Source organism: Oryctolagus cuniculus, chromosome 7, assembly GCF_964237555.1.
Source record: "Oryctolagus cuniculus chromosome 7, mOryCun1.1, whole genome shotgun sequence".
Lineage (NCBI taxonomy): Eukaryota > Metazoa > Chordata > Mammalia > Lagomorpha > Leporidae > Oryctolagus > Oryctolagus cuniculus.
The window spans coordinates 78,525,289-78,549,688 of record NC_091438.1 but is presented as its reverse complement, the minus strand read 5'-3'; the positions used below and the strand labels follow the sequence as shown (position 1 = coordinate 78,549,688).

Sequence of the window (24,400 nt, the reverse complement as noted above, 5' to 3'; positions counted from 1 at the left end):
TGTTTTTAAAAAGAGCCATGAATAGGAAACCAATGAATGAGAGGTTCAAGCAGAAAAGCAGAAGAGATCCAAGTGTCTTTGGATAAGTTGATTCAAGCCATGGTGTACAGAATATTTTGAAAGACATTCAGAGTGAATGTGGGGAAGGTACAGCAGTACAGGCTACAGAAGATGATAGCTTGAATGAGCCTGAAAACAGAGTTGGAGAGAGTGGGTAGATTTAAGAGGTAAAATTTACAGGGCTTGGCAATGAGTTAGATGTAATGGGAAGACAAGAGATGGCAAAGATAGGACGGGGTGGGCATTTGGCCCAATAGTTAAAATGCCACTTGGTACACCCACATCCCACATGAGAGTGCATGGATTTGAGTCCCAGTTCTGCTTCCAATGCCAGCTTCCTGTTAATGCACCTTCCTGGAAGGCAGCAGATGATGGTTCAAGAACTTGAGTCCCTGCCACCCATGTATGGGACCCAGATTAAGTTCTGGGCTCCTGGCTTTGGCATTACCCAGCCCCATCTGTTGTAGGCATTTGTATGGGCAACCAGTGAATGAAAGATCTTTCTCTGTCTCTGTCTCTCTCCCTTTCTGCCTTTTAAATAAACTGAAAATAATTTTTAAAAAGATTTTAAAGTATAATGACAAAAAATGATTGAAAGTAAGAGGATGGGAAAAAGTTTTAGCAGATGTTGGCTTAAATAAAACAAAATCTCTCAAATTCTTTGAATCTGGAATCCAAGTGGAGTCATGACATCATTAAATCATATCAGTAAGGGGAGAAGAAATAAATCCAAACTTTTGCTGATTAATAACAGCAGCAACAAACTTGCAAATGCCATGCCCCCCCCCCACAGGTATTTCTACAAGTTTGTGGGAAATGCAATTAAAAGATACTTATGTTAATGCAAAAACTGAAATCCATGTACAGTTTTTCATAATAAGTACTTTCCATGAACTTTTTGAAGACCCCTTGTGTGTGCGTAGGGGGGCATATAGGGCTGTTAATTTAAATGTAGGTAACAATTCATCAAACAAGACAAATGACTGCAGAAACTGTACATTATATTTTATAGGATACAACAATAATGACTGAAGTCCATGTTTTCTTGTTTGTTGTTGTTTACAAATAATGTTTGCAAAAAGAATGATATATTTTTAGACAATTCTCCATTTTGGACAGGAGACTAGAATGATAATTTTAAAAATGTTCTCATTTTATTCCTTTATCAGTGCTATCTTTGAGATGCAGAGGAGTATGCTTTCAGTAGCTATGGAGAAAGAGGGAAAATACTCTCATCTTTCTGCAGTTCATTAGGAGTTTCATTCCCAAGAGTAAGCATTAGAGTGAGCATGTTAATGAGCAGAGGTAGGGTTGGGGGAGGAGAGAGAGAGAGAAAAGCAGGTCTGTGAATGTCAACACTCAAGTTTATAAAGGCAAAAGACAGAGCTCTAACTGCATTGTTATAGGTTAAATCTAGTTGGCTGAAGGTCCCTTCAGACCTTCTGAAAGCTCAACTGACCCCTATGAGCAGTTCATTATGTAGGGTAAGCAAAGCACACAATTAAAAACAGGATTATTATATATATATATATATATATGTATGTATGTAATAGCACTAGAAATATGATGACGTTCTTGTGCTCAGGCATGAAAATAGCCCTCTTTTGTCATCCCAGCCTACCTAGCACCACAGCCTCCTCTAAGAACTCTCCAGAATTTGGAACTGAGGAACCAGAGTGAACTGGGAATCACATTGGCTATTGAATCTACACTGTAAAAAGATAAACTTCTAACTAAGCATCAGATAATAAAGCAAAAACATATTTACAAGGAAAAATGGCCAAAATCCATAATGACTTTGGGAAAATTTAATGTACCTCTCTCAGAAGCTGATCAATAAAACAGGAAAAAAAAGGATTAGGATATAGAAGATTTGAACAACCCTATTAATATATTTGCTGTCATGAAAAATTCTAAAACTCTCTATCCAGCAATTATAAAACGCATGTTATTTTCAAGGCTGGCATTATGGCATAGCAGGTAAATTCACCACTTGTCATGCCAGCATCCCATATGGGCTCTGGTTCGAGTCCCAGCTGCTCCATTTCTAATCCAACTCCCTGCGAATGTGCCTGGGAAAGCAGTGGAAGATGGCCCACGTGCTTGGGCCGCTACACCCATGTGGGAGATCTGGAAGAAGCTCCTGGCTTCCGTCTGGCCCTTCCTTGGCTGTTGCAGCCATTTGGAAATGAACCAGTAAATGGAAGCCCTTTTTCTCTGTCTCTCCCTCTCTCTATACATACTCTGCCTTTCAAATAAATAAAATGAATCTTTTTAAAAAATATACATTATTTTCAAGGGTATAAGAAATATTTACAAAGATTGTTTATAAATTGGACTACACAGCAAGTCCTAACCAATACCAAAGAATCAGTATCATACAGATTATATCTGTGAACACAAAGAAGTTAGAAATTAATAAAAACAAAGTTTTGATGCCAGCGCCGTGGCTCACTTGGCTAATCTTCCGCCTGCGGCGCCGGCACCCCAGGTTCTAGTCCCAGTTGGGGTGCCGGATTTTGTCCCGGTTGCTCCTCTTCCAGTCCAGCTCTCTGCTGTGGCCCAGGAAGACAGTGGAGGATGGCCCAAGTACTTGGGCCCTGTACCCGCATGGGAGACCAGGAGAAGCACCTGGCTCCTGGCTTCGGATCAGCGCAGCGCACCGGCCACAGCATGCGGCTGTAGCGGCCATTTGGTTGGGGGGTGAACCAACAGAAAAGGAAGACCTTTCTCTCTGTCTCTCTCACTGTCTAACTCTGCCTGTCAAAAAAAAAAGTTTTGGCAAATTCCATATATTCATAAATTTGAAAAAAAATTACTAAATAACTCATGGATCAAAAAATCATAACAGGAATTAGTAGAAACCTAGAGAAATGATAATATCAAAGCATGTGGAATGCAATTAAAAACAATACTTAGGAAGAAATATATATCTTTACATGCTAATGTTAGAAAAGAAGGTTGAAAATTAATGAGCAAAAATTCCAATTCAAGAAGTTAGAAAAAGAACATATAAACAAAAATAAATCAGGAGGAAAATAACTTAAATTAAATGAAAAGCAATAATATAACAAAAAATAAAGACACATTGGAGAGAATTGGCAAAAGCATATTCTCTGAAAAGACTATCAAGATAGATAAACTTTTGGGAAAATTGGCCAAGAAAAAAGCAGAAGGCACAAATAAACAGTATTAGACATCAGAAAACATAAAATAAACATATACAAATATAATAAACATTAAAATATAAAATCTTAGGTTAACAAATCTAAGAACATTGACAAGATGATAGTTTTGAAGGAAAAAACTTACCTAAAATTAACTCTTGAAGAATTACACAGCTGAATAGACTTATAGTCATTAAAGAAATTGGGAAATTAATTTAAAGCATATGTGCAAAAAAACACATGCATACACAAATACATACCTGTATGTAGAGACTTAGATGATTTTACAGGTAAGTTTTTCCATGGAAAATCCCACTGTTAATAGGCTCTTTCAGATATTATAAAAAGAAGATATGCTTCGTTTCTCTGTCTCTTTCCCTCATATGTATGAGATTATATATATAACCCATTAATTTAACTTACCGCAGTAACAGATTAAAGAGAAAAACAGAATCATCTCAATTTTTTAACAAGCAGGTGATAAAAATTTGACACACTCTCACGAAAGACCTCTTAGTAATCTGGAAATGGAAGATATAGAAGTGGACCAGAAATAAGTTAGACTCCAAAATAGCCAAGGTCGTTTTGAAGACAGAATAGGTAGGTGACTATCTCTATTAGATATCAAGACTTATAATGAGGCTATAAAATAAATATAATATGGTATTCACTCTATAATGGACAAATTGACTAATGAAATAGAGAAGAAAGCCCAAAAATAGAATCACATATATGGGAACTTGCTATGACAGACATAGCATTTTTTTTAAAGATTTATTTACCTATTTGAAAGGCAGAGTTACAGAGAGGCAGAGGCACAGAGAGAGAGAGAGAGAGAGTTCCTCCATCCGCTGGTTCACTCCCCAGATGGTCATAACGACTGGAGCTACACTGATCTGAAGCCAGGAGCCAGGAGCTTCCTCCGGGTCTCCCATGTGGGTGCAGGGCCCATCCTCCACTGCCTTCCCAGACCACAGCTGGAGGAGCTGTGGAGCAGCTGAGTCTCAAACCGGTGCCCACATGGGATGCCAGCAGTGCAGGCGGCAGCCCCACCCACTACGCCACAGCTTGGGCCCCGACATAGTATTTTAAACTAGTAGTAGATTCCATATATTTTGTTGGAGTAACTAGTTATCCATATCTTTTTTTAAAAAAAAGATTTATTTATTTGTTTGTTTGAAAATCAGTTACACAGAGAGAGGAGAGGCAGAGAAAGAGAGAAAGGTCTTCCATCCTTTGTTCATTCCCCCATTGGCTGCCAATGACCAGAGCTGTGCCATTCCGAAGCCACGAGCTTCTTCCAGGTCTCCCACAGGGGTGCAGGGGCCCAAGGAATTGAGCCATCTTCCACTGCTTTCCCAGGCCACAGCAGAGAGCTGAATTGGAAGTGGAGCAGCCAGGTCTCAAATCCACGCCCATATGAGATGCCAGCACTGCAGGCACAGCTTAAGCCACTACACCACAGCGCTGGCCCTAGATATGCATCTTTTACCAGGCAAAAAAATAAACTTTAGGGAAATTAAAAGTGCAAATGTGATAAGAAAAACTTTTAAATGTCTGGAACATAAAACTTTCATGACCTCAGGTCTCAATTATTTCTTAAATAATGAAAGGAGTCAGTTCAAGCGGGAATGACAAAAAGGGCCCCTCTGAGGGTCCTAGAGCTAGAAGGCAAGTGTGATGATAAAAGACACATAACGAATTTCGTTGATTAGTGGGGAGCAAAGCAGCTGTGCTGCCAAGGCCACACAGTAGGCCCAGTGGCTGGAGTTGTCTGTGCCCAGTCTCAGGAGTGTGGTGAAGACAAACAGCTCCCCCCACTGACAGGCCCTGAGATAGAACTTTTTCTGTCCTGTAAAAGTCACAACCGTATGGGAGGAATGGGAGATAAAAACACAGGCTGAGCTCACCATACAAAAAACACTTTTCTAAAAAACGTTGTACAGGCCGGCGCCACGGCTCACTAGGCTAATCCTCCGCCTTGCGGCGCCGGCACACCGGCTTCTAGTCCCGGTCTGGGCGCCGGATTCTGTCCCGGTTGCCCCTCTTCCAGGCCAGCCCTCTGCTGTGGCCAGGGAGTGCAATGGAGGATGGCCCAAGTGCTTGGGCCCTGCACCCCATGGGAGACCAGGAGAAGTACCTGGCTCCTGCCATCGGATCAGTGTGGTGCGCCAGCCACAGCGCACCAGCCGCGGTGGCCATTGGAGGGTGAACCAACGGCAAAGGAAAACCTTTCTCTCTGTCTCTCTCTCTCACTGTGCACTCTGCCTGTCAAAAAAAAAAAAAAAAAAAAAAAAAAAAAAAAAAAAAAAAGTTGTACAAGCTTTCCAATGGGCAATAAGATATCCAGATCACTTCCTTTCAAAGGTTTTTTCTCGCTGAAGGAGCCCTGCCTGGCTGCTTTCCTGGGAGCTCTCCCTCTGTCCTTTCAATTTCTCTCCTCTTTTCAGTAAACTCTTTTTCTAAAAATTGCCTTCTCAGTTTGTTCTTCTGCCTCGTACTTCATCGCAGTTGATAGGTATTCTCTACCAGCTGAAACATCTTGGTGCATTTACAAGAATTGGACACCACCTCTATTAGCTGTAATAATAAGATACAAATAGCTCAAACTATGAAGATTGATACATTTGACTGTATTAAATTATTTATTACAAGCAGGTAATAAAAATTTGACACACTCTCACGAAAGACCTCTTAGTAATCTGGAAATGGAAGATATAGAAGTGGACCAGAAATAAGTTAGACCCCAAAATGGCCAAGGTCATTTTGAAGACAGAATAGGTAGGTGACTATCTCTATTAGATATCAAGACTTATAATGAGGCTATAAAATAAATATAATATGGTATTCACTCTATAATGGACAAATTGACTAATGAAATAGAGAAGAAAGCCCAAAAATAGAATCACGTATATGGGAACTTGCTATGACAGACATAGCATTTTTTTTTTTAAGATTTATTTACCTATTTGAAAGGCAGAGTTACAGAGAGGCAGAGGCACAGAGAGAGAGAGAGAGAGAGCCTTCATGTGGATGGTAAGAAACTAGTTCCAGCCTCATCATGACTCCTAGAGCAGTGGTCTTTAAATTCTAGTGTGTGGTGGAGTGAGCTGGAGGGATTAAAATGCAGACTGGGCCCCATTTCCAGAGTTTCCAATGCAGTAGATCTGGTAGAGGAGCCAACCACCAGCTTTTCTAGCAAGTGTCAGGTGATGATGACGCTGTTGGTCACGAGGCCACACTTTAAGAACCACTGCTTTAGGGCGAGGTGAAGAAAAGAAATGGGTAAGGTAAGGAGAAAGATGCAGTTATTCCTGCAGTGCTTTATTTCTTAAGCTGAGAGGTGGGTGTGTAGGTGTTATGATTTTGTATGTAACTTTTTAATTAAAGTAATGAAATATTTTCTTATAAAAATGTAATGTTGAAGTGTAACAGTCTGTAAATTGCTGCCTAAATACTTGTAAATCAGTTGATAACTCAAGACTTTGGAGGAATGATGTTAAATTGCCACTAAAAATTTGAAATCAGCATGTTAAAAGCATTTTGATAGGCTAAACAATTAACGATATGGAGCAACAATCACTACTACTTGCTTCAGTTTTTTAGGTTTTCCAAATTGTTCTTATACTAAGATTGATCATTTAGTCAGAAATATTTTATCCAGTATTTCCCAATAAGTTATTTATCTTGACAACCCATTCTCTTAAGATATGTGATGTTTTACCTTATTTTAGATATAATTTATATTTCACATGAAATTTAGCAGTTTGTGGCCTCAGGACCAGCGAATATGTTTTTCTTTTACTTTGGGAATTTCTCCGTATTATCCTCAGTTTGACCTGATGAACAATTTGCATTTCTCTTTGTCTAATAGTCTTTTCAAATTCCCCTTACCTTACTAATTCAGTTATCATTTGCACAGATATCGCTAAAATATACAGATAATGTTTTAGGTTTGGACATTTGATGTGCTCTAGAATGTATATTTTTTCTGTCAGTTTATGTGTTAATAAGGAACTTAATTTTAGCTGCCTTTTAACAACCAAATGAGGGCCATTTATAGGGGCATCAAATGTTAAGTCCTTGATTTACATATGTGATATCCTATATATTCCAGCAGCATTCTATCAACTCAAGTAGCCACAAGTCTGATTTTTTGATTAACAAGCAAAACTGTGACTCAGTGCTGGACAGCTTCTAATTAGATGTTCATTTTCATTCTTAGTCAAAAGGAGTCTAATTAACACCAGTCACCTTTCTAAAAAGCAGTGTAACAGAAGGTATCAAAAGCTTTAAAAATATTTAAGCCCTTTAGCTCGGGAATTCCACTTACAGGGCTCTTGCCCAAGGAAATTTTTTGAAATGCCAACATAGATTTGGACACAAAATGCTCAACATAGCGTCAGTTAAAACAAGGAAAATACCACAGCAGCTAAATATTCAGTTATAAAGGGATAATCTGAGCCGGCGCCGTGGCTCAATAGGCTAATCCTCCACCTTGCGGCGCCGGCCCACCGGGTTCTAGTCCCGGTTGGGGCGCCGGATTCTGTCCCGGTTGCCCCTCTTCCAGGCCAGCTCTCTGCTATGGCCAGGGAGTGCAGTGGAGGATGGCCCAGGTGCTTGGGCCCTGCACCCCATGGGAGACCAGGAAAAGCACCTGGCTCCTGGCTCCTGCCAGGATCAGCGCGGTGCGCCGGCTGCAGCGGCGGCCATTGGAGGGTGAACCAGCGGCAAAGGAAGACCTTTCTCTCTGTCTCTCTCTCTCACTGTCCACTCTGCCTGTCAAAAAAAAAAAAAAAAAAAAAAAAAAAAAGGGATAATCTGGTCATTTATGGGTTGTAATACCATAAGATAATACCTTATATAATTTAAAAAATTTAATATTCAGAAATGAGAAAGTCCTTAAGATAATATTAAATATTAAATTTACAGTCATACACTCTGTGTAGATTGAATATATTTATTATATTGTCTTTCTAGTATGGTCTCGACTGTAATCATAGAAATGAACAAAAGATTATTTTTTGATGTAGGAATTACCCATGATTTTATTTTTATTCTTTCTACTTTTCTGTGTTTAAGAAACTACACAAAAAAAGAACTTTCTTGTAAATATAATATCACATAATATTAAAGCTTAGTCCAAATACATTTGCTAATTTTTCAGCTCCAATTTTCACATAAAATACATCAGATTATCTAAGAATAGCTTAAACTATAAGTAAACACTAACACAATTTAAAGCTATCCCTCATCACACTATTCAGAAATTCTAGTATCCTTTAAAGCATATTAGTCCTCAAAGTGATGAATTTCATATTTAATTTATAGCCTTCCTTATAAATTTTGCTAGCCTCATCCAATTTAAAATTTTATTGGACCCTTTCTTAAATGGCCTTTTAAATTTTTCATTGTATATGTTGATTGCCTAATGCAGTGTTTCTCAACCATTTTTTTCATTATCACCTCCCCAGGGAGCACTTCTAGACATTTTTTTCCTAATTGCCCCACCTCACCTCATGAAAGTTTAATGTATGCTTATGTACAGTATGTATGTCTATGCTCTATGTATAAAGAGTAAGACTTTTTCACTCTCCCAAGAAGAAATTTTCACCCTTTTGCAGGTGATATTACCCCCTTAGGGAATGCATGGCCTGCTAGAACATTATGGGAACCTGTTATTCTAACTTTGGTCATGAATTCCAAGCCTGCGTGTTTTGTTTTTGTAGCTGCCTGCCCCTTAAACATCACATGGTGACCACTCCAACACTACTACTGTGGGGCGAGAAAGACGCATTTATGGACGTTGAAATGGCCGAAGTCACGAAGATCTATGTTAAAAACTATTTCAGGCTAACCATTTTGTCAGAAGCCAGTCACTGGCTCCAGCAAGACCAACCTGACATAGTGAACAAATTGATATGGACATTTCTGAAAGAAGAAACAAGAAAAAAAGATTGATTGTTATTTATCTTCTATGTGGGGTCTGTAATGAAGTCTCTAAATAATTTTTAAAAATTTATTCACCAACTTCTTTATGTTTTATTAGGGAAAAACTTTTAATATTCTTTATCATGAATAAATGAGAAAATCCAAGAATGTGTAAACATGTAATAAATGTTGATTTTCATCTGTTGTATTTTGCACAGAAAAGTGTCTGCCTTAAAATGTATATACTTGTACAAAAAGAAAGTTGGGGAAAGTGGCTCAGTTTGGGTTTCTTGCTGTCTTCACCCTGTTAACTTATGGTGCCTTTTACAAGTGTATGTCAAAGATGAGCTGTGCCATTTGAAGAGGCAAATCTGCAATGGTATAACTCTTCATTTTATTGTTTAAAAATTCTTTTTACCATTTTTTAACCATTAAAAAAGTCTAATGTCAAATATCTGAGATTTATAGTGTATCTTAGTTTGAAGGTTAATGTTATGGGTGAATATGCATTTTTAAAATGGTACATAAATACTTTTTTTTAAAAAAAAGTTTTATTTATTTATTTATTTGAAAGTCAGAGTTACAGAGAGAGGAGGGAAAGAGAAAGAGAGAGAGAGAGGTTTTCCATCCACTGGTTCACTCCACATATGGTCACAAAGACCAAGGCTGGGTCAGACAGAAACCACGAGACAGGAGCTTCATCTGAGTCTCCTACATGGGTATAGGGCCCAAACACTTGAGCCATTTTCAGCTGCTTTTCCCAGACCATTAGCAGGTACCTGGATCAGAAGTGGTGCAGCCAGGATACAAACTGGTGCCCATATGGGATGCTGGCATCACAAACAGCGGCTTTACCGCTATATTACAATGCTGGCCCCATAAACACTATTTATACTGAAAAATTAACTTTTTTTAATTGACATCCCTCCAGTGTCTCCAAAGTACTGTACTTACATTCAGCACGACTGCAAGAGAAAATATTTTCAGTATATATATATATATATATATATATATCTGGAACAGATTTTTGTAATAATTATCAGAGTAGTAACAAAAAAATTGACAGCCAAGAGATGATCTAGAGATTCCTATATGTATCTCATTTGTAAGTATGTTTGTATTGGTTGAAAACTGCAGTGTGGAAGCGGATTCATTAAATTACTTGCCTTAATTCTCCAGCTTAATTGGTCAGAGATTTCAGATAAGGATCAAAATACCTTTTTGTCTCATTCATGAAACAAGAATTGAAATACTGTATTTCCTATGTGCACTGGAACCTGTGCTCTCTGTGGCAGGGATTTTTAATTGTATTGTTAAGTGGTAAGTACCCAAAGTCTAAAATAAGGGCCTGACATATCATAAGCATTCAAGTATTTGCTTAACTAATAAATACAGGAGCCTCCTCCTTATCCACAAAGGATACATTCTAAAACCCTAGTGGATGCAGGAAACCCTCGGATGGTAAAAAATCTTACACAGCAATATCTTTTCCATGTTAACTAAGCACTGTGGCTAGAACTTTTGCAGTTTGAGGTGTAATAGCAAACTAACATGGATTTCTTTGTTGTTCTTCCCAATTTCACAGATAAAAGATTTGTTTTTACAACCTCAGCATACAATTTTCTTTTTATTGTCAAGAACTTCCACTTTTCACTTAAAGGGAGCACTTTGTGGCTTCTCGTTTGGTGTAGCCAAATTGCATATCACTACTCTTGTGGTTTGGCTATTATTAAGTAAAATAAAGATTCCTTGAACACTAGCACTTTGATACAGCAACAGTTGATCTGATAATTTAGATGGCTAATGAGCAGTTAGTGTACACAGCCTAAATAGCTGGACAAAGGGATGACTCATATCCCAGGAAGGAACTAGATGGTGTGATATTTCATCACACTACTCAGAATGACTTGGCAATTTAAAATGTATGAATTGTTTGTTTCTGAAAATTTAATATTTTCAAAACTGTCATTGACCACCACAGGCAACTGAAAGTAAAATCACAGTCAAGGAGAGCCTACTGGAATATATGAGACCCACTGCTGGGCATTGTGGGGGAACATAAAAGGAAGATAGCATAGTGACATAGAAGTTTCCCTAAAAAAGCATGCACAGAATGCAGTTAAGCAAGGGTTTAAGAGTAAAAGTGAACACAGGGAAGAGTGGGAAATGAGTTACTTCATAGAGAACAATGCCAACTCAAGGGAGTACCATTTGGTATTCTCTTGGTTGCTTTCCTTTGACATGGAAACAGTAACATTGCTGAATCATGGCACCTTAGAGATACACTGTGTTCCAAAATAAGCCCAATGTTGGTGAAAGGGACATTTCCTTCAGGAAGCATAGTTCTGACAGTGACAGAAGAAAATGGACTGTCTCTAAGAAGTTTCATAATTGTATCACAGCAACTCATATTTATAATAAAAGCCCAATTCTCCATATACCTTATACTGTGCCTCATAACAATATTGGAAGGTATGGAGTGTCACCAATTTATAGATGTGAAAATGAAATTTAACAAAGAACTTTGCCAATGCCTACACTTCAAAACACTGGAGCCAGGACCTGACCTACATCCATCTGGCTGTGAAGCCAGTGCACTTTCCACTTACATCACATTCTCTAGTAGTAACTCAGTGTACTTCCAGAAAAGAAGCATCTACTGCAACCTATAACTTGATTTTTAATTTTGGAAAAAGAATTCAAATTAGCAATTAGCAAACACAAGAATATACAGCATCATCAGAGTTGCAAATGCTAAAAGGTATAGAAGAAAGCCTTGTTCATATCAACTTTGTACTTTCTTGTTGATCGCTTTCTTGTTGATCACTTCCTAAGCCAGCAGCAAAGGCCAGAATAGAACTAGTTGATTGTGTGTGTTAATAAAGTAATCTTGACTTATTTTAATGAAAATTTGTTACTGACAAAAGTGAATGCAAGATTGATAGTTGTTACTTTGGTGAATTTGGAATGCTGGCTGGCTCCTGTGGGCTAATATCAAGAATCAATCGAATGTGCCATGGCCAATTCTGGCCTAAGATAATGAACGTACTCTAAACTTTCAGTGGATGTCTGAAACTGCCTGTAACAGATGTAAAGGCTCAAGGGTGCCATCAGTTAAACCTCTTAGGATAAAGAAATATTACTGTGTCTGTAGAAATCAATTTGTAGGGAGAGTAAATGAATTTGACTTACCAGCTGCCAAAGCAGTTCCCAGTTAGTAAACTTTACTGGCAATGGCACTTAAATTAATAAGTTGCAATTAACAGTCATCTATCCAAATTAATATGTTTCTAGTAGGTATGTAATATGTGCATGATATGAACATGTTAAAAGCAAGAGGTTTGCAAAAAATGAAAAAAAGTTGTTCTGTTAATGTGCTTCTAATTCTCCTGTTAAATCATTTAACATCTTTGATTTTTCTGGTTTTAAAGTAATACATCATTTCCTATTAACCCACAATTGCCTGTAAGAGTTCTAATTCTTTGCAAATAGAAAGAGCACTTGAAGGGATGGGATAAGGGGTACACATGGGTGGGGAGGGCCACCCCCACCCCCTTGCAGGCTGTCCACATCCTGAGTCTACAGACAAACTGGCTTCATGGTGACTGAGCTGTGGGAGTCCTGGGTGGCCCAGGAGCTGAGCAGTCCCCAGAGGCCTGCACCCCTTCATGCAGTAGATGCACATCAGTGCGTGGCACTGGGCCTGCATCGTCCTCCTGGGGGTCGTGCTGGTGCCAGGCGGATGTTGTATGTCACCTTCTTCCTCATCTCCCTCTGGCCCGTGGCTAGGCTTTCCACCACTGGCCATCCCACTCACCCCGCCGAGCCATCCAGGAGCTGGAGGAGAAAGCCGAGGAAGCCAGTCCTCAAATTCTTGTTGCAGGCAATGTTCTTCTCTGGGTTTGTGAAGATGAAAGGGAAGAGGGTGAGTGGGAGGCGGGGTGTGTGTGTGTGTGTGTGTGTGTGTGTAGTTGTGATTTGTGAATCCTGTTTCTTTATTAATGAATTAATTATTAGAAATACAGAGAGAGAGAGAGAGACTCCCATCTACCCGAGAGCACTGCTTCCCGTTTTCTTTGAAGCACCCACCCCTGAGGTGGTGAGATTATCCTCGGTACTCTCCACCAGACAAAATGCCGAGATCCCACTGACTGGGAAATGGTAAACTCCTGTCCCTGTTAAGAACACCCGGAATGAAATCCCGAAGCACAGGATCTCTCACTGGAAGTGGCCACAGATCCCGGTTTTCCCGGAAGGAGTGTGCACCAATCTCTCCCGTCTGGTCACTCCTAAACTTTGGGCCTCCTGTCCCGGCGTTCCTGTGCAGCCCACGTGGCCGCACAGTAGACCCAGTGACCTGGACTTGGCAGGGGTTTACGGGCTTCCAAGCCTGTATGATGACTGAGTCAACCCTTCACCAGGGTGCAAGTTGTGTGTATGCCTGTTTATATCCCAAATGAAGGAAGAAAAGACAACCCCCTTCTTTTTGCCAGCACAGTGCATTACCATGGCAAGCGCTCTGGGGCTACCTGTGACGGAACACACTTAGGAAGACTGCAGACTGGTTGCTGCCCGTAACTTTCAGCTATCTATAGAATTTCCCCGATTTAGCCAGAAATTGAAATCAAATTGGGATGATGTTCATCAGCATTGGGATGAATATGCCACAACTGCAGTTGCCTCAAAAAGAGGGAAGCTGGGAATTGAAAATTTGCAGATTATTTAAAACTCCCTGTTTCAGAGCCCTTACAACACCTTTTTGCCCTTTTTGGCAGGAATAACAATGGCTGCATAGACTTCAGAGGGTATGTGATGACTCCGACTGTCCTATGCAATCCTGCCAGCACAAAAAGATACTGCGAATGTCATTTAAACTTTGTCATCTTGGGGAAGGTGGTTTCATAACGGAACAGCAATTCCCCGCTCTTCTGCAGGCAGTTTTTGGAGTGCCAGGTCTTGCCGTTTGCAGACTCTTTCAGGAAAGAGCTGGATGGAATTCACACGTTTCATTCAAGAGGTTTAGGAAATTCTCCCTGAAGCATCCAGCCTGCTCCAAGTTATTTAATTCATACCTAGACCTCTAGGCATCCTCTATATATTCATTACCACAAGCAGTACAGTTTTAGCCACTGTACTCCAATGTTCAAGTCAGCCTTGAAAACAGTGAAAGTACCTTCTAGTTAGGAACTATTAGGGAATAAAAATTATTCTTTGAGGGAAAAATAGCTTTTACTATCAGTGGCATGAGCACTTAATTATATTTTAAATATCCTTGAAGAATATGCTGAATGGATATTCTGGTACTTATTTTTCTTCCTAAGACAATGTTTCTATCACTATGTCCTAAATATGGAATAAATGATCTAATCATAAATCTTATTCTTTCATCACGAATTCTTTATTTTGTTTAGTGCTAAAGTAAGGCCAGAGAAACATTATGGCCTATTACGTTTCCTTCACTTTTGCACTTTTTCCATTGAAAGGGGGCCAGCACTGTGGCCCAGTAGGTTAATCCTCCGCCTGTGGCTCCAGCATCCCATGTCGATGCCAGTTCTGGTCTTGGCTGCTTCACTTCTGATCCAGCTCTCTGCAATGGCCTGGGAAAAGCAGTAGAAGATGGCCCAAGTCCTTGGGCCCCTGCAGCCATGTGGGATACCCAGAAGAAACTCCTGACTCCTGACTTCGGATCGGCCTAGCTCTGGCCATTGCGGCCATTTGGGGAGTGAACCAGAGTATAGAAAACCTCTCTCTGTCTCTACCTCTCTCTGTCTGTAACTCTAACTCTCAAATAAATAATAATAAAAATTAAAAAAAAAAAAAGTTCCATTGAAGTAAAAAAATTCATTAAATTACCATTTGCATTTTCTCCAAAATAGAATCTAATAGGTAAATGCCTTTTTATTCCTTCACAAACTAGCCTAAATTTTCTATTTTTTAAAGATTTATTTTTTTAAAATTTATTTGAAAGAGTTAGGAAAAGAGAGGAGACACAGAGAGGGAGAACGAGATCTTCCATCTGCTGATTCACTCCCCAAATGGCCACAGTGTCCAGGGGTGTGCCAGGCTGAAGCCAGGAGCCAAGAGCTTTTTTCAGCTCTCCCACATGGTTGCAGGGTCCCAAGCACTTGGGCCATCTTCTGCTGCTTTCCCAGGTGCATTAGTAAGGAGCTGGATTGGAAGTGGAGCAGCCAGGGCTCAAACCAACACCCATATAGGATGCCAGAATGGCAGATGGTGGCTTAGCCCACTGTGCTACAATAAAAAAATAAAAATGTCCCAGTAAAATGCTGTATTGGCAACACAATGAAACAGTAATATGTGGTATGATTGCCCCCTCCTCTTTTTAAGTATTAAAGTAGTTATTTAGAATAAGAAAATAGCATATCATCACAATTTCTGGGAAGTTGACTAATACTATAAACAGACTATTAACAAAGACTCTGACACATTTATTTTGCATAATTTTCATTGAAACACACAAAAATATGTTTATCATTGCATAGTCTTCATTACTGAGAATATTCCTTTCATTTTTGAGCAGATACCAATAAGAACTGAAGCCTCTACTTGCTCACATACTTCCAGTAGCACTTGTTATAAAACATCTCCTATAGTGATGACACTTTGGGCCCCATCCCTACATGTTATTACTGACTCCAGGTTTTTTGGCTCCCTCACAAGCAGAAATTGACAAGAGGCCACTGTGCAACCCAGACAAGAATTTTGGGGGCCTATGCTCAAACACAAGGGAGATAGTATGTTGGGAACAGTTTCCACTAACTGGCAGAAGAAGGGGAGCTGGGGAGGGTTTTTTATTGGGTGGGGAGGAGGACAGTTCCCTACCACATGTGGCACTTTGATCTGCACCCAGCTGGGAGTTCTGGCTCATCCCCTAAGACACACAGCACTTGGTTTGCCCCTGGCTTGATGCTCTGCACAGGCACAGTTCCTTTTGTACACAACACACTCAAACTGGCAGACTGTGTCACTACCCTTGACCAGGGCGGTTATATACGGGTCACATTAGCGTATTTTAGGCATGCATGCAGGTGGGGGTTGGAGCATTCCCAACAGGCCATAGGGAGTCTTTTGCCCTTAGTATAGATGCTCCTTGCTCCTGATTGCTTGGAACTGGAAATGGATATATATAGATCAGGGGATAGACACATGTTGGGAGGAAGGGGATATAATTTGTGAGTACTATTTCCTTTTTTTAATTAATTAATTAATTTATTTATTTGAAAGATTAAGTGACACAGAGAGAGAGGTCTTTCATCTGCTGGTTTACCCCTCATTGGCAGAGGCTGGTCTAGACCAAAGCCAGGAGTCCTGAACTCCATCTGGAACTCCCACATGGTTGGCAGGAGTCATCTTTCATTGTCTTCTCAGGAGCATTAGCAGGGAGTTGGATCAGAAGTGGAATAACTAGGGGACTCCACGTAGCACTCTGATACGGGATGCTGGACATTACAAGCAGCAGCTTAATCCACTCTGCCAGGACCCTGGCCCCTGTGTGTCCTTTTTCTATCCTGCCTCCTTGCCACCATGTAGGATGAATCAGCAAAGTATTCGTGGGAAGCATTCCTACATCAGGACAGGACGCAACAACTTACATGGACGTAGAAGTGAGTGTGAACCAATACACATAGCTCACTAACCCAAATTACTATATCCCCTTACTTAGTTTCCTTGTGGATGAATTCCCAAAATGCCTGAAATGACCAGATATGAAGCTATATTTGACCAAGAGGAAGGACACAGAATCTTGACCAATCTATGTCAAATCTCTCACTTTTTTTTTAAGATTTATTTATTTATTTGTAAGGTAGATTTACAGAGAGGCAGAGGCAAAGGTGGAGGCTGAAAGAGAAAAGTCTTCTATCTTCCGGTTCACTCTCCAAATGGTTGCAATGGCTGGAACTGGGCGGATCCGAAGTCAGGAGCCAGGAGCTTCTTCTGGGTCTCCCATGCAGGTGCAGGGGCCCAAACACTTGTGCCATTTTCCACTGCTTTCCCAGGTCATAGCAGACAGCTGGATTGGAAGTGGAGCAGCCAGTTCTTGAACCAGCGCTGATACAGGATACTGGCACTGCAGGCGGCAGCTTTACCCACTATGCCACAGCGCCGGTCCCCAAAGTCTCTTACTTTTGTAATTTACAAAAACATCCAAGAAAATAAATTTCTAGTTATTCTACTAGAACTTTAGAGCCTTGGAAGAGGCTTGTGAAACTGAGGTCCCTAAAGCTTAAACTTGCTTAGCTTCTCGGCCCTTTGAGAGAGAAGGAAAAAAATAACCCTTCCTAATGATCACTCAAAACCTAGAAGCAATGAAGAAAAAGAATAAATAAGTTTTACCATATTATAATCAAGCAAAGCAAAGCAAAAGGTAAACTCCACCTCCCCCCCCAAAAAAAACCTACAAAAGGCAAGTCAGAAGAAAAATTATAAATGAAAAAAGGCTTTTTCACAAAGAGCCAAGTATCTCAAACATCTAAAAATAATGGAGAAAAGATCAAAAGAAAAATGGACAAAAGATGCAAACAGATATGTCATGGAAGAAATTAAAGTGTCAGTTGAATGAAATGAAGTAGAATTGTAGCCATTAAAATAAATGACATGGACTTCTCCATTGATGTGGGGTATCTCTTGGATATACTGTTACATAAGAAAAGTAAGCTGCAAATAGTACAAATAATACACATGTTATCTTAAGAAGGGAGACATGAACATATTCATAGAAATATGAATATTTGTGTGTGCATGTATGTTCATGGAAAATACATATTAAGAAGAAAACTATGCATAGATTTCAAAAAAAATAAACTCATCCTAACGCTATGCTATATCTGAAAAGGATCTAATTTGAGACACTAAGAAGGATAAGATATCAGTTTGAAACAGTCCCTATCAGAGCAGCATGAATTCTGCTAAAACTGAAGCAGGAACAAATGTCAAATTGATGGTGAAACCTGAGCAGAAGAATGGTGAAATCACTAATGCTTTATAAAAAGCTCATGGAGACAATACCCTCTCCCCAATTAGCATTTTAAAAATGGATAACTCATGTAAGGGAAACAAGATAATGTTGACACTGAAGCCCAGAACAACAGTCTATTCACATCAATTAACAAGGAAAAAAATCTTGTGTGTGCCCTCAGTGAAGAGAATTGAGGATTAACAGCAGAAATAATAGCCAATATCATAGACATTTCCATTGATTCACCTTATACAATTTTTTTTTTTTTGACAGGCAGTGTTAGACAGTAAGAGAGAGAGAGAGAGAGAGAGAAAGGTCTTCCTTCCGTTGGTTCACCCGGATTAGCCAAGTGAGCCACGGCGCCGGCCCAGCTTATACAATTCTAACTAGAAACTTAAAAATGGAACAAACAGGACCAGCATTGTGGCACAGTGGGTTAAGCGTCTACTTGCTATTCCAGCACTCCATACAGGAGTGCTAGTTCAAGTCTCAGCTATTCCACTTCCGACTGCTAACTGTGCCTAGAAAGCAGTGGATAATGGCTCAAGTACTTGGGTTCTCACCATCAATACTGGAAACCAGAATGGAGTTCTGACTCCTGGCTTCAGCGTTGCCCAATCTAGCTATTGCAGACATTTGGAAAGTGAACCAGTCGATGGAAGCGCTCGTGCTCGCTCGCTCACTCTCTCTCTCTCTCTCTCTCTCTCTGTCTCATTCTCCCTTTCTGTTGCTCTGCTTCTCAAAGAAAAACATAAAATCTCTTTTAAAAAGTAGAACAAACATTCTGCTGGATGGGTACCAAAACTGTTGTGCTCAGGATCTCCTGCAGGCAAGAGCAGAGCTTTCACTAATGGAAATTTTAAGCAAGTAGGATCAAGATTCCAATGCAGTTCCTCGAAGAATTGTAACAGGAGATGAAACTTGGCTTTGCCAATATGGTTCTGAAGACAAAGCACAGTCAAAGCAATGGCTACCCAGAGACAGAGTGGTCCAGTCAAAGTGAAAGCGGACCAGTCCAGAGCAATGGCTATGGCACCAGTTATAGGGATGTTCACGGCATTTTGCTCGATGACTTCCTGGAGGGCCAAAGAACAGTAACATATGCTTGTTGTGAAAATGTTTTGGAAAAGTCAGCCTAAAACCAGTCAGCAGAAAAGTCAGCAGAAAAATGCCCAGGAAATCATCACCAGAGTTACCTTCTCTACCCTGTCAATGCTCCTGCTCCTTACTCTCCTCAAAGGCAATTTTGCAAATGTTTCCATGGGAAATCATTAGGCATACTCCTTAAACCATCCTGATTTGACTCCTTCTGTCTTCTTTCTATTTCCTAATCTAAAAAAAAAAAAAAAAAAAAAAAAAAACACACACACAACCTTAAAAGCATCCCTTTTCCTTTTCCTTGTAAGTGATGATATTAGCCATTTTGTCCAACCCTAGCAAATTGAGAGTCCTAGGAGTTTAAGCATATCAGTGTAGTCTTTTTCATATCATCAGCTGAAGAAAGCATTCATTCATCATACCACTTTACTCCTTTGTATATCTGAAATTTTTCATATTAAAACCTTTTATAGAAAGAATTAATGCATCAAAAATGACTTAATTTTAATGAAATTGACACATTTAGAAGAAGATTTTGCCTCCAGGGCAGTTTTACCTAAATTTCTTTCTTATTTGCATGAGAATCAAGGGTAAGAATAACTCTTAAAAAGTTATGGATTTAGGGGCCGGTGCTGTGGCGCAGCAGGTAAAGCTGCCATCTGCAGTGCTGGCATCCCATATGAGCACGGGTTCTAGTCCTGTCTGCTCCACTTCCAATACTGCTCTCTGCTATGACCTGGGAAAGCAGGAGAAGATGGCCAAGTGTTTGGGTCCCTGCACCTGCATGAGAGACCCAGTGAATCAGTGGATGAAAGACCTCTCTCTCTCTGCCTCTCTGTAACTCTGCCTTTCAAATAAAATAAATAAATCTCTTTTTTTAAAGTTATGGGTTTAGCCTTGCTTACCTTCTGAGCTTTCATTCAGGAAAAAATAATCTAATGATTTCAGTTACATTAAGGGGCAAATAACTCTAGAGCTGAATTAATTGAAATAGAAATAATGCTTTAAGTTAATCTCTGCTAGTGGAATGTGAAGCATCAATGACAAGATTTGGGAGATTTTGCTTGTTAAGAGGATAGTCACTCTTTTTTTTTTTTTTTTTTTAAGATTTATTTTATTTATTTGAAAGACAGAGAGAGGTAGAGACAGAGAGAGAGGACTTCTATTCCCTGGTTCACTCCCCCAGCCCTGTCAATCCGAAGCCAGGAGTCAGAAGCTTCCTCTGGGTTTCCCACATGGGTACAGGGACCCAAGGACTTGGGCCATCCTCCACTGCTTTCCCAGGCCATAGCAGAGAGCTGGATAGGAAGTGGAGCAGCCAGGTCTTGAACCAGCGCCCATATGGGATGCCGGCACTTCAGGCCAGGGCTTTAACCCACTGCACCACAGCATTGGTCCCAAGAGGGTATTCTTTAACCACATCATATTATTAGCCACCTATGAGCTGAGTCTGGTAGTTTTAAAGAATTAAATTACATGGACAAGAAATCATTCTGTCACCTGTCCTCAACCTTTACAGCTAATAAAGAGTCATGGGTAGAAATCTGGCAAGATTTTGAAGAGAAAGAGTCTGGTGCTAGATTGCCTGTTTTTTTTAAGCTACGGATATTTAAGGTGTACGTGATGTTTTGACATATATAGTGAAATATTTATGGTCCCCATTCTGTGCATCAGATCTCTAGACTTATTCATCCTACATGATTGCAAGTTGTGCCCTTTGGCTTACAACTCCCCATTCCACCCCCACCATTCTACTCTCTACCTATATTTTAGGTGTTTATTTTATTTATATTTGAAAGAGTTACAGAGAGAGGTAGATACAGAGGTCGACCATCCATTGGTTCACTCCCCAAATGGCTGTAAAGGCCAGAGCTGGGTAGATCTGAAGCCAAGAGCCAGGAGCTTCTTCCGGGTCTCTCACATGGGTGCAGGGGCCCAAGAACTTGGGCCATCTTTTACTGCTTCCCAGGTACAATAGCAGGGAGCTGCATTGGATGTGGAGTAGCCGGAACTTGAACCTGCCCTTATATGGGGTCCTGGTGCTGCAGACAAGGGCTTTAACCCGTTGCGCCACAGTGCCATCCTCTCTACCAATCTTATCTTTTTTAAAAAAATATTCTACATTTAGAGGGCCAGCCCTGTGGCAAAGCAGGTTAAGCCGATGCCTGCAATGCTGGCATCCCACATGGACACCAGTTTGAGTCCCAGCTGTTCCACTCCAGCTTCCAATCCAGCTCCTTGGTAATGCACCTAGGAAAGCAGTGGAGGATGGCACAAGCAGCTCTTGGCTCTTGGCTTTGTTACCGGAGAAAATGCCGGGTTCTTGTCTTTGCGCAAGAAAGAATTCAGGCGTGAGACAGAGTAGTGGAAAGTAAAGTAACAAAGTTTATTAGGGAAGGGACATCCGTAAGAATGGATGGGCACCTCTCCAGACAGGACCTGGGAGAGAGTGCCCAGTCGCTCCGACTTGGGGGTGGGGAAGGAATGAGGTTACATGGTTGAGTAGAAAGATTACACCTGGCCAGACCAGGCAGGCGGCTCAGCAGAGAGGCAGAGGGCTGAGCGCGCAGTCCGGTTGAGGCTGGGGGTTTTTAAGGAGATGGGTCTCTGTCTTCACACATCTCCTCCTGAAACAAAGGATTTTATGGCTGTAAATATTAAGAAGCTCCTATCTGAGTTTTCCCTTGAAAGTATCAGACAGGAGGAAGCCTAGCTGGCGTCATCCTGGGTTCAGAGGAAGGGTGAGCAGGACCCCCTAGAGAATGGGGATCCGGAGGAGAGTGTTTGAAATGCAGATACTGGGCTGCATCTGGGAGATTGTGGAAGATTTGTCAGGCAGAAGGGGCGGGGACCTCCACCTGGCAGGTTATCAGGTAGAAGGGGGCAGGGCAGGATGTGAATGCCGGGCTGCCCATGAAACATTATCAGGATGACTTTGAGATGTAGATGCATATGCTGGATATAGATGTCTTCTCTTTAGGCCTGTCATATACATATAAGCTCATATCTGACTTCCTACCTAACAGCTTCAGTCTGGCCCAGCCCTGGGTACTGTGGCCATCTGAGGAGTGAACCAGTGGATGGACGATCTCTCTCTCTCTCTCTGTAACTCTACCTTTCAAATAAAGTAAATAAGTCTTAAAAAAATGATTCTACATATAAATTGCGGTATGCAATATTTGTCTTTTTAAAAAGGCTTTTTAGAAAAAGATTATTTATTTGAAAGGAAGTTATATATAAAGAGAGATCTTCCATCTGCTAGTTCACTCTTCACTCCCCAAATGGTCACAACAGCCAGGACTGGGCCACCCCATCCCGCATGGGTGGCAGGGGCCCAGGCACTTGAGCCACCTTCTGTTGCTTTTCCAGGCACATTAGCAGGGAGCTGAATCAGAAGCAGAGCAGCTGGGACTCAAACCAGTGCTCATGTGGGAGCCTGTGTTCCAGGCACAACACCAGCCTCAGTATTTGTTTTTCTGTGCCTGGTTTATGTCACTTAACATAATGTCCTCTGGATGTATCCATGTTGTCACAAATGGCAGGATCTTTTTTTTTTTTTTTTTTTTTTTTTTTTTTTTTTTTTTTACAGCTGAATAATACTCATTTAGCTGTCCAGGGATGACTAGGTTTGTTATCAAATCTTGGCTATTGTGACAATGTGGTGATGGAGACGGCAGGGGTAGTAACTCTGTAAGGTGCCGCTTTTATTTGCTTTGGGTGTACATACCAAGAAGAGGAATCACAGAATCATATATATTTCCACAAACCTTCTAAACTATGCTCATGGATAAGCTGGCTAAATTCACCCAAAAAGGTGTAGCTTGCCTCCATTTTAAAACTAGATGGTGGGGCCAGTATTGTGGTGTAGCTCATAAAGCCACCACCTGCAGTGTGGGCATTTGGGGAGTGAATCAGTGGGTAGAAGATCTCTCCCTCCCAATCTCTTTGCTTTGCCTTTTTTTTTTTTTTTTTTTTTTTTTTTTTTTTTTTGACAGGCAGAGTTAGACAGTGAGAGAGAGAGAGACAGAGAGAAAGGTCTTCCTTTACCGTTGGTTCACCCTCCAATGGCCGCTGTGGCCGGCACACCACGCTGATCCAAAGCCAGGAGCCAGGTGCTTTTCCTGGTCTCCCATGGGGTGCAGGGCCCAAGCACTTGGGCCATCCTCCACTGCACTCCCGGGCCACAGCAGAGAGCAGGACTGGAAGAGGGACAACCGGGACAGAATCCGGCGCCCCAACCGGGACTAGAACCCAGTGTGCCGGCGCCGCAGGCAGAGGATTAGCCTAGTGAGCCGTGGTGCCAGCCATGCTTTGCCTTTCAAATAAGTAAAAGTCAATAAATCTTTAAAATAGGGTTAATGTAACGTTTATGAGGGGCAGAATATGAGTGATTTAGGTCTGTGAGACACATGCTTGATGACTTACAGAGTCTTGAGAAGTATTTCGAAGTGGTCAGATTGTAGCCAGAATTTAAATATTCCACAACAGTAAATTTTTTTTTTAATCATCACACAATGAACCGAACTAACACCCTGACAGTAGGGACTTCATTTTAGAGCACAACCCGAGACTCCATTCTGGGAAGGCACCCCCCTAACCCTGAGAATTTGGTCTGAAACTATGATCTAAGACAGTCATGCAATTGCAGTCCACTACATCACACTTGGCAGAGCAGAGAAACCCCCCAGCATGATCGCTCAAGCTTGAAAGTAGATAGGCTGCATCTGGGTTAATGATAAAAATGTAATTTGTCTGTGTCCTACATATGATTAAAACCAATATTTGGATTAACATCAAGATTATAATTGATATTGTTAAGAATGTAACTAGTTGGGGCTGGCTCCGTGGCGCAGGTTAATCCTCCGCCTGTGGCACCGGCATATGATATGGGCCCGGTTATAGTGCTGGCTGCCCCTCTTCCAGTCCAGCTCTCTGCTGTGGTCTGGGAAAACAGTTGAGGATGGCCCAAGTCCTTGGGCCCCTGCACCCGCATGGGAGACCAAGAGGAGGCACCTGGTTCCTGGCTTCATATTGGCACAGCTCTGGCCAATGCGGCCACCTGGGGAGTGAACCAACAGAAGGAAGACCTTTCCCTCTATCTCTACCTCTCAAATAAATAAATAAATAAATATTTTTTTTAAAAAAAGATTGTAACTGGTATTGTCAA

General features: G+C 40.9%; 1 protein-coding gene and 1 pseudogene across 1 annotated transcript in view; both read left to right on the top strand.

Moving 5' to 3' along the window:
* The window catches only part of EPHX4 (epoxide hydrolase 4), a 40,605-nt gene extending 27,988 nt beyond the window's left edge, over nucleotides 1–12,617 (top strand). The window contains exon 7 of the mRNA XM_002715865.5: nucleotides 8,957–12,617. Within this exon, the coding sequence (XP_002715911.1) occupies nucleotides 8,957–9,188 (232 nt within the window). The 3' untranslated portion in view covers nucleotides 9,189–12,617. The remainder of the gene's footprint in view (nucleotides 1–8,956) is intronic.
* A 706-nt stretch (nucleotides 12,618–13,323) lies between these two features.
* Nucleotides 13,324–14,403, top strand: LOC100342388 (lysophosphatidylcholine acyltransferase 2B-like; annotated as a pseudogene).
* Nucleotides 14,404–24,400: the final 9,997 nt, after the last annotated feature.